The sequence below is a fragment of the Asterias amurensis genome, chromosome 1, assembly GCF_032118995.1.
Source record: "Asterias amurensis chromosome 1, ASM3211899v1".
Taxonomy (NCBI): domain Eukaryota; kingdom Metazoa; phylum Echinodermata; class Asteroidea; order Forcipulatida; family Asteriidae; genus Asterias; species Asterias amurensis.
The window spans coordinates 24,917,997-24,928,157 of record NC_092648.1 but is presented as its reverse complement, the minus strand read 5'-3'; the positions used below and the strand labels follow the sequence as shown (position 1 = coordinate 24,928,157).

The following is a 10,161-nucleotide window of genomic DNA, read 5'->3' as shown; positions in this document are numbered from 1 at the left end:
AATCAATAGAATGCGTTTTGTTTGCGTCGTGAACGTTATCGTTTTTGTTATCGCTGCAGTGTGACTGGGTCTTAAATTCCTCCAAGGAATTCCTGAGATTCCCAGAACACAGTGAAGACACAATAGGAAGAAGGTACACCATGGCACATATCAAGCACTAAAATGGTGTCCTTAACTCTGTATCTGGACAATTTGTACTTCCATTTATGGCTCTTTACTGACACGCAGCATTGCTTTTTAAAAACTTTTAATGTAAGAATAATTAATATACTGTGTATTGACTTCAAACTTTAAATTTTATGTTCAGTTGGGCTAAAAAATAAATATAGTATATCTAAGAAAGAAAAAATATAGTTTTGAAAGAAATATACATTTGTTATTATTTTAGGGGTTTGTTTTGTTTTTAAGTTTAAAACATATTTCCTAGTCACCGTGCCATATTATTAAAAAGACAAAAACAATGGATAAAATAGCTACCCTTGCTCCTTTCACACTGTTATCTCTTATCCTCATGGAACAAAGCCCGGGGAGGCCCTGGGAGTTTTGTAACCCCACAGTTACCCCACGGTTACCCTGGCCGCCCTGGCGCACTTTCACACTGTCCCTGCCTAGGTCCCTATTTCGCAGGGATCAAATTGCACGTTTCAATAACACCCCAGGGTTTTACCGCCTACCCCTACTTCCAGTGCAGGGGTGGTAATCCCCGAGTATGGTAAAGGGATCAAAGTGTGAATAGACTGGCCGTTATGCCCTGGGGTTGTCCCCCTGGGAATAGAAAAGTGTGAGAAGAGCTAGAAATACCCTTTTTTCGAAATCTCAGCCGAGTACTACATGTACCTTGCTGCATTAACTTTCATATTCTTTGGAGCATTTCACTATGTTTTAACATTATATACACAAGTGTGGACCCCAAAACCAAAAAAGTGTACAGAACAAAGGAATTATCACAGAGTGACTAAAACACAGATTGTTTGGTGGCACAACAGCGCACAGAACTAACTGCGTTAATGTATGTACTGCATGTGTAGATGCAAAACTCCACAGTGAATGAAATTAACTGGTCACACAGTAGTAGGGTTGATGCAATTGTGTTTTCAATGTGGCTGAACTGTCGGAATGTTGGGGCTCACAACCCATTACACTTACACTTAAACATGTTTGTCAACATTTCACATTTTGGTCTATGACTAATAACTTAATGACTAAAATGAACCTTAAAACGTATTTCCTGGGAGAAGTATAGTTAGTGCAACAAAGACCATTTCTTGCCGCTCAGGAAAAACATATCATTTACATTTTTAGGAAGACATTTTGTTCTATCACTGAGTCCATTCAACTCCAAGATTGCTTGGGCGCAGTAGGACACCGATATTTATTTCTTGGTTGAACCAATTCCATATTTCAGTTCTTGCTCAAATTGTTCGGCTGTTAGAGTCCCGTCAATCTGCTCACAGTTTGGGTTGAAAACGGAATAGGCGCTAGGTTCTCCCGGGGCCCTTGCTCGTCGCGTTTCCAAAGTAGCATAAATTATATAAAAGAAGGTCGCAATGACAAACACAGCCGCGAACTCCAAGTGTAGAAAGAGAGCAAAGAGAACCAGCCAAAGGATGAGTTTAAGGAGAAACACACTGGTCAGAAGAGATGTGTCTTGTGCGATAAAGCGGAGAAAGCGGTTTCTTGGAAGGTTTTCTTGGAGGCTGTTGACAGCAGGGGTCTTCTTGGTCTGAATGACGTCAAAAACCAAAAAATATGAAAAAATAATTTTTAAAAGATTATAAAAATTACCCGTTCAGTTTTCCTTTTGGTTTATTACTTGTTTTTTCCCTTTGTTGTCTTTCTTTTGTTCATTGTGACAACAATATTTACAAACAAAGGAAACGGATTTGTCCAAATGCTCTGAAAAATTCAAAAAAAGAATTCTCCGCAGCCCCAGAAAATATTTTTGAAAATCAACATGCAGTGGTTCAAAACAAAACAAAACTTGGGTACTGATAATCTTTGGTCTCAGTTTCATGACCCTACAAGTTTAGAGTAAAGGAAACAGGGATGGTTTGTGGTTGTCGGAGAGTAGGAGTAGTTGTAGTTGCGATGATCGTAACCCTCCATCCTCCCGACGTTCGTGGAGGATCCATGGAGGAATACGATCATCGCAACTAGAAGTAACTGGTGCATACCCAGGTCTCCTCCCGCTCATCACTTTCAGGTAGCCTTGCTGTCTGACTACCATCTACCTCGTCAGCAGACAGAGGAGTTGTTTGGGATGAGGTATCACTTTTCCTCCATATTCGCATCCAGACACCCTCTTGATTTTGCCTTGCCTGCTCCTGGGCTTTACGAGCCCTGTACTCTCTCAGCTGTGCTTCCATCCTGTACCATTTCAGCACTCCATGTTAGAACTAATCCTACAATATCAGAGATGAGTTCAAATAAGTCTACAAATAGTAAGAAGGCAAAGTTGTAATAACCAAATGTTACATAAATAATGATAAATTCAGAATTTGCAGCGACTTCAAGTTCAAGACCAACAGTGTTGTGAATTTAAAGGACACTTGGTGTTGGCAACACCAAGTGTCCTTTAAATTCACAATACTTTTTTGTAAATCTATCTGAAACAAACATAAACAAAATCAGAACCATCCAATCAAAATGTCCAATCAATCTGCCGCCAACAATAATGAATGAATCATTGTCAGGATTGTTTTAAATTTAATAACTAAATTATTAATATTTTTTTATAATAGTAATTAATACTATTTTAAAAATTTAATTTAATAAATAACTGTTCCTGTTATTTATGGTATCGGATAACTTTCCGTATGGCGCCACCACTTTTTCACTCATTTTTACAAAAAGGGATATATCAATCAGGTAAATTAGATACTATATTATTTTATTTCGAATGAAAAAGTGGTGGCGCCATACGGAAACTTTTCCATGGTATCATTCATTGTTCAACAAAAGCTCCGTCTTTGACAATAAATATTTGTCTGCCGCTTGCTTACCTTTTACTTTAATTAAAAGCTCCGATCACTAGGAATTGACTTACCTTTTTTTACACCAGTTTTTCCGTTGTACACACACCATAAACCCATAAACTGATGACGTTTGATAAGAGTAGCTGGTATCGCTGAGCGCAAAATTGAAACCCGCGCAAATCAACAAAATTCGTACGCAGTTTTGAAACTTCAAGTTCGTTCAATGTTCAAGCTTGCGCAGATATCTACTTCGCGCAACAGACCAGACTTCAGTCTGGTGCTGTATAGTGTATGGGTAAACAAGCTATGGTTCTGTGCTAACTTAATGCTATTTATTTTGTATGTGGATTAGGACTGCAGGTACCAGTCTTGTCTTAAAATGGCGGCGCCCATGAGTTTTTTTCTCTGTGCATGATTAATTGTGTTATTATTTGATTTTGAAACAAATGCTTACTTTGTAACAATGGATGAGAAACACTTGAATGCAGGATTTGTGGCGGTTCATTTAGGTAAGTACAGTGTAGAACTGTAGTGTAGTAAGTACGTAAATATTGTTATTTATTTGCCTTTTTTGTAAGTTTTGGGACTTTTTGCCTTTTTTATTTTATTAAATTATTAATTTAGAGTATTATAATTATATTATAACTATTTAATTATTTATTTATTTATTTATTTATCTATTTTTTCTTTTTCTTTTTGGGGGGATGTTTTATTCGTTAATTCTACCTCCACGGTTTTATTACTTTATCAAATTTGTTGAGAGAGATTTAAAACAATCAAAAATCAATGACACTCAAAAAAGGCAAATACAGTTGTGCCTAACCTTCCATTCTCCCGGCCGGCCGTCAACAAGACTGGATATTATTAATTATTTGGGTTTATTGTTATTACTACGAACCATGGATCGAGGAATCTTCCTCTATCTATGTAAGAACGAAGTCGAATGCTGGTCAACTCGTACACACCAACTTGTACGCTGACTGACCAACTCATCATATACATATTCATACAGTACACCGGCATAAAATAACTAACCTGTGAAAATTTGAGCTCAATCGGTCATCGAAGTTGCGAGATAATAATGAAAGAAAAAAAAACACCCTTGTCACACGAAGTTGTGTGCGTTTAGATGGTTGATTTCGAGACCTCAAGTTCTAAATCTGAGGTCTCAAAATCAAATTCGTGGAATTAACTTCTTTCTCGAAAACCACGTCACTTCAGAGGGAGCCGCTTCTCACAATGTTTTATCCTATCAACCTCTCCCCATTACTCGTCACCAAGAAAGGTTTTATGCTAATAATTATTTTGAGTAATTACCAATAGTGTCCACTGCCTTTAAGTTGTTTTTTTATTTGATTCAAATTTTAATGAAAGGATCAGACCTACATTTTGACGTTATTAATATACAATATAAAAGAAAGTAGCTACTACAACCAAGCTGTTGTGCTTTTATTTTTTAAAGTCAGTTTTACTAACACATGTGAAGAAACCTGGCGAGTTTGTATGTGTACTAGTTTGCATGTGTACAAGTTTGCGTGTGTACGAGTTGGTTGGCGAATGAGTTGGTTGGCCAATGATTTGGTTGGCATACGGGTTGGCAGGTGTACGAGTTGTCGTGCGTACGAGTTGACTTGTTTCCCTACGAACTAGGCTGTACTTAGACCCAGTAATGGGGCGCTGTACTCTGTTTTTGAAAATGAAAAATAAATAAATAAAGGAGTACAGCGCCCCATCAGTTACCTTTATGATTGCTGGGTTTCAAATTTTGTATTAAATTTGTTTGGGGGGAGGTAGTTGCGATAAACACAACCCTCCTCCCAACGGCCATGGAATGCACAAGAATGCAGTTTACATTTTCTGATCAAAATTGAAAATTTCTTGTTATTTTTGTATGGATTTTTCTGTGTATCATGTCCATGATGGAAATAAAATTGCAATTTAATGTTTTTATTTAAATACTATTTTCATCGTTTTTTAATCGGGTTGTTTCTAGGAGCAGGTTATCATGCACAAGAGAATATGCAAGAATATAAAGCAGTATGCCAGAAAGCATGCAAACAGGTACTTAATAATATCTATCTCATCATCTTCGCCCTTTTTAGTGCGGCCTGATTGAAGATACTTTGCACTCTCAGACGCACCATGCGAACCATCTTGTGTGTTTTTTTCATACATTGACAACACGGGACCTACGGTTTTACATCCCATCCGAAGGAAGTAGCAATAATGGTTCAGACGTGTCTTGCTTTTAAGGACATAAGTGTCAAGACTTGGTCTCAAGCCCACACTCTGATCAGAAAAACCAGAGCTCGAGTTCGGTGTTCTTAACCGCTCGGCCGACTGTAGGAGGGTTACGTTATGGCAACTATGTAACACGGCACAACATACAAGTGATAAGAGGCTGCCAGGGTTCTTCCCAAGTGGTGCTTTCTGGCCTCATGCAGAAATGAAACAAGGTCCTTCGAAGCTTTTTTAAATTTGTGTATATCTTCGGTTTAAAAGGCCCTACTGCGCAGTCTAGGGCACTCTTAATATTTTTATTGTTGTGCCTCCTCCCTACAACCCTCCCCCTCCCCCCCCCCTAAAAAACAAAAACAATTAAAAGAAATAAAATAATAATAATAATATTTGTTATTTGTGAATCTTCCACAATTCATAAGTATTAGCCCATTCTAAAAGCCACTGATGGTAAAAGATCCAATCAGTACCAATCCTCTAGAACTATTCTGTCGCCTGTGTCTATAATACTGTCTAATGTGAGATTGCATTCAAGCGCCCACAAACCACCACTTTTGAACAGTGTTTATGTTCTGCTGGTCAAATGATAGTGACAAGATCTGGCACCCAATTTCATAGAGCTGCTTAAGCTCTGCAAAATTGTGCCTACCATTATCCTGACTGTGCAATACTTTTAAATTTAGGGGAGTGGCTTAACTATTCCACCTATTTTGTGAAACAACATGCTAATGGTACACTGCTGGCTAATCACTGGATTGCTGCAGTTGAAACAAGCGTGATAATTTATATTAACTTGGTATAAAGTTTAATCATCCACAGACCCCTGACAAAACAAAATATAATAATTATTTAACCTAAATAATAAATTAATAAGAATGTAAAAGAAACAAAAACTTGAGCATTATTGTCTTTTTGTTTTGTTTCAGGCCATGGAGCTCATCAGAAGACAAGCAAGTGCCTTAGATGTAATTGCTGCAACAGTTGCCATTCTAGAGGTGATCAAGTTTTAACAAGATTATTTCCATTTGACTCAAAATAAAGTTATTTTAAATTATTTTCCCTTTGTAATTTGGTTGTGACTTGCATACATAACATGTGTAGGCATGGGGAGTTTTATTGCTGAGCGGTCTGTTTAGTTGTTTTTTTGTTTGTTTGTTTGTTTGTTTGTTTGTTTGTTTCTTTGCTTGTCGCACCATGGTCACACAAAGTTGTGTGTTTTCAGATGCTTGATTTTGAGACCTCAAATTCTAAATCTGAGGTCTCGAAATAAAATTTGTGGAAAGTTCTTCTTTCTCAAAAACTACGTCGCTCCAGAGGGAGCTGTTTCTCACAATGTTTTATACTTTAACCTCTCCCCATTACTCGTAATCAAGAAAGGTTTTATGATAATAATTATTTTGAGTAATTACCAATAGTGTCCACTGCCTTTAAGCAATGACAAACTAAATTACAACTCGTCATTCGGGGGAGTAAGATAGTCACCTGAAATGGTAGCTCAAGAATGTAGCTGGGAAGTGTTAGCGACCTGTGCAGCCATTTACTTTCAATTTCGGTGCTGCATACTTCAAAGGAGTTGAAATGGCTTAAGGAATGCTCAGGGTCCAATGAATGGAGGTAGTATACTTGAAACACACCTTTTAGGGTTTGTTCTTTAAAACTTTGTTAGTAACTGTCCAGCAGGACCATTATAAGCTTATCATGTTCTGTCAGGTTTTTCACTAGCCATTCTTTTTTTATATTTTATTTTAATAAATTGATTTGGACTTGTTACAGGATAGTGCATTCACCAATGCAGGTATTGGATCCAACCTCAATCTATGTGGCAATGTGGAATGTGATGCAAGTATCATGGAAGGTACCAGTCTACTCTATGGCGCTGTTGGGGCCATACCTAGTAAGTTATTATTACATGTCGCGTTTAGTCAAACTCTCTAGCCACCTCGGTAGTCTAGTTGGTTAGACACTACTCTAGAATTGCAAGGGTCGTTTGTTCGAATCCCTTCCGAGTAACATGCCTGTGATATTTTTTCACAGGACTCGGGGAAGTACTGAGTATACAGTGCTAACACACATCGGTGTATGGGTAAAAAACAAAATTAATAGTCAAACTCTTGTTATAACAAGATCGCTTAGGCTTGCCAAATTACCTCTTTATAACTGGAACACTGTTGTACATAAGAGGACAGCAAAAAAACAAAAACATAAAGCAGATATGAGATTTGGGACTTCAGAACGTACTCTTGATACATGTATATTACACATGATGACGTTGACCACCATTGTTGATGAAATGTGCACGCATGAAAGGCTATCATTGGTTGAGAGTTGTGCACAGCGCGTACAAAGAATCTCTTTATGACAATGCTGTTTTTGTCATCTATTACATTGTTGCGGTACCCGCTGCCAAAACATAGGTTGCAAACTGCCTCTAGTTAGTCTAGTCGGTAGTCTAGTTGGTAAAGACGCTGCTCCAGAATTGCAAGGGCCGTGGGTTTGAATCCCACCGTAGCAATATGCCTGTGATATTTTTTTCACAGGACTCGGGGAAGTACTGAGTATACAGTGCTAACACACATCGTTGTATGGGTAAAAACCAAAATTAATATTCTTTATCCCCGATGCAAATTTTACATCTATTAATGCTGTTTTTATCAAGGTTTGACTGAACCGAGGGAAAAAAACATACACTGAAAGATTCATCTTTTATAGCCACTGCTAAATATAGGACTCCAATAATTATGACTCAATTAGCTCTTTGATATTTAATTTTCATTCCTGTTCCCATTTTCACCAGGTATTCGGAATCCTATCAAGGTATGCCAAGCCCTCATCTCTGAGCAGAAGAAAGGAACCTTGTCATGTGGTCGAATCCAACCGTGGTAAGGACTTGCATTGTATTGTATGATGATGTAGATTTTATCATTTGTTTTATATAGTTTGGTATCGACCCCCTTGCACATAGACTTGACTCAAGTCAAACTTTCGTGGAGTCCTCGGTCGTCTGATTAATTCTTTGCATACACACAAACACTACATATTGCCTAAACTTTTTTGCAAATGCCCACTGCGCAAGCGCTAAATAATGAATGAAGTGCAGACTGGTCTAGCTCACGATCAAACTCGCGAGCAAAATTGGTGATAGTAAAACCTAGGACTGCACCTTAAGTCCATTAATTTCTTGTGTTTAATGCTTAAAAAATAAGAAATGAATCTGAAAAAGGAAAAACTGATTTTTTTTCTTCTTCAGCTTTTTGGTTGGCAATGGTGCCTTACAGTGGGCTCAGGATCACGGTATCAAGGGAGTATCAATGAGTTCACTACTCACCAAAAACTCACTCAAGGCTTACCGCAAACACAAAAGAAGACTTTCTGATGTAGAACAGGGGGTGGCAAGGACAAGAAACATCGAAGAAACCAATGTAAGTCTTTATCACCTTCTCCATTGTATAAGTTATATCAAGTATAATTGTTGTTTTTGTTTATTTTGAGGAAATGATATTTGATTTGATATGAAGAAACATGATTCCATGATAGCAACTCTTGCATTTCTTTTTCCCCTTTTCTTTTTGAGCAAATGTGAACAATAGCCAAATGAGGTCAATGAACAGAATGAAAATTAGCTGGTGCATAGTAAAGAGAAAATTTGGTACAAAAGTTCTTTGGAAGTGTTATGGCCGAGCAGTTAAGAGCACCGAATTCAAACTCTGGTGTATCTGGTCAGCAGAGTGTGGGTTAGAATCCCCAAACCCCTTTTAAGTTGCTAAATAATTGGGTCTCAAAATTCATCACTGCCATTACCTACCTTTCTGAAAGTTTGTATATACTCAGCGCCTTGAGTACCTTGTTTGGTAGATACGCGCACTATAATAATAAGACTTTGATATTATTATTATTATTAAACGTGAGGTTGATGTGGTTCTAAAAAAAAGATTTAAAATAATTTCACCTTTATGAAATTGAGCCCAGATCTCAAAAAGAACATTAGGTTTTCATGTCATTTCCCGAACACCTACAAATGGCTATATGACAGAAAAACAGGAATACAAATTGACAATGATCTCTATCTTTATTTCCATCCTCCCAGGCGCAGTCAGAATGTGTGACCCCAGCCAGTGACCCCATCCATGATATCTCAAGGTGTTCCCCAATGGACACCGTAGGAGCAGTTTGTGTTGATGCAGATGGGAACGTTGCCAGTGCTGTATCTAGCGGAGGCATAACACTAAAACATCCTGGACGAGTCGGGCAGGTATATATACCATGACGCACCTTACATATACTTCTTTTATAAGCAGACATATCCCAGTAGCTTTGCTACATTAGTATTCATGAGATGGTTCTTGTGATTGATCTAGTCCTATTTTTAAAAACAAATATTATGAGAGATTGCTTAACATCACGAGGCCAGACTGCCACTACAAGGTGAGGACTGCAATTACAAGGTCAGGGCTAGCCCTGGTGAGGGCTGGCCCTGGTGAGGGCTGGCCCTGGTGAGGGCTGGCCCTGGTGAGGGCTAGCCCTGGTGAGGGCTAGCCCTGCCTGGTGAGGGCTAGCCCTGGTGAGGGCTGGCCCTGGTGAGGGCTGGCCCTGGTGAGGGCTGGCCCTGGTGAGGGCTAGCCCTGGTGAGAGCTAGCCCTGGTGAGGGCTAGCCCTGGTGAGGGCTAGCCCTGGTGAGGGCTAGACCTGGTGAGGGCTAGCCCTGGTGAGGGCTAGCCCTGGTGAGGGCTAGCCCTGGTGAGGGCTAGCCCTGGTGAGGGCTAGCCCTGGTGAGGGCTAGCCCTGGTGAGGGCTGGACCTGGTGAGGGCTGGACCTGGTGAGGGCTGGACCTGGTGAGGGCTGGCCCTGGTGAGGGCTGGCCCTGGTGAGGGCTGGCCCTGGTGAGGGCTGGCCCTGGTGAGGGCTGGCCCTGGTGAGGGCTGGCCCTGGTGAGGGCTGGCCCTGGTGAGG

At 39.4% G+C, this 10,161-nt stretch overlaps 2 protein-coding genes across 8 annotated transcripts in view; one reads left to right on the top strand and one right to left on the bottom strand.

The window, feature by feature from the left end:
* Positions 1-145: 145 nt before the first annotated feature.
* LOC139934155 (uncharacterized) lies at positions 146-3,126 on the bottom strand. Of its 4 annotated transcripts, none has more exons than XM_071928460.1 (3): positions 3,047-3,126; positions 2,175-2,432; positions 146-1,723 (listed from the first exon to the last, which is right to left on the bottom strand). In XM_071928460.1, exons 2-3 carry the CDS (start codon positions 2,364-2,366, stop codon positions 1,373-1,375), a joined length of 543 nt encoding a protein of 180 aa, XP_071784561.1. In that variant the 5' UTR covers positions 2,367-2,432; positions 3,047-3,126; the 3' UTR covers positions 146-1,372. The 4 variants fall into 4 exon arrangements, with proteins under 4 accessions (XP_071784561.1, XP_071784567.1, XP_071784565.1 ...); XM_071928466.1 differs by having other exon boundaries at positions 2,175-2,396; XM_071928464.1 differs by having other exon boundaries at positions 2,175-2,402; positions 3,047-3,096.
* A 222-nt stretch (positions 3,127-3,348) lies between these two features.
* LOC139934106 (threonine aspartase 1-like) overlaps positions 3,349-10,161 on the top strand; it is a 49,129-nt gene continuing 42,316 nt past the window's right edge. Inside the window, exons 1-7 of one of the 4 annotated variants that reach the window (XM_071928395.1) lie at positions 3,349-3,484; positions 4,969-5,036; positions 6,140-6,208; positions 6,987-7,107; positions 8,008-8,092; positions 8,461-8,632; positions 9,298-9,462. In XM_071928395.1, coding sequence (XP_071784496.1) covers positions 3,439-3,484; positions 4,969-5,036; positions 6,140-6,208; positions 6,987-7,107; positions 8,008-8,092; positions 8,461-8,632; positions 9,298-9,462 — 726 coding nt within the window. In that variant the 5' untranslated portion in view covers positions 3,349-3,438. Of the gene's footprint in view, positions 3,485-4,968; positions 5,037-5,077; positions 5,432-6,139; positions 6,209-6,986; positions 7,108-8,007; positions 8,093-8,460; positions 8,633-9,297; positions 9,463-10,161 lie in introns of all 4 variants that reach the window. The other 3 variants (XM_071928402.1, XM_071928411.1, XM_071928420.1) reach the window with 3 other exon arrangements.

What these genes read in the sequence shown, in the direction of transcription:
- LOC139934155 (XM_071928460.1), bottom strand. Translation starts at nt 2,366, where the DNA reads ATGGAAGCACAGCTGAGAGAGTACAGGGCTCGTAAAGCCCAGGAGCAG. An exon ending in ATGAGCGGGAGGAGACCTGG is followed by an intron (nt 1,724 to 2,174) that starts GTATGCACCAGT and finishes GACGTCATTCAG; the next exon opens with ACCAAGAAGACCCCTGCTGT.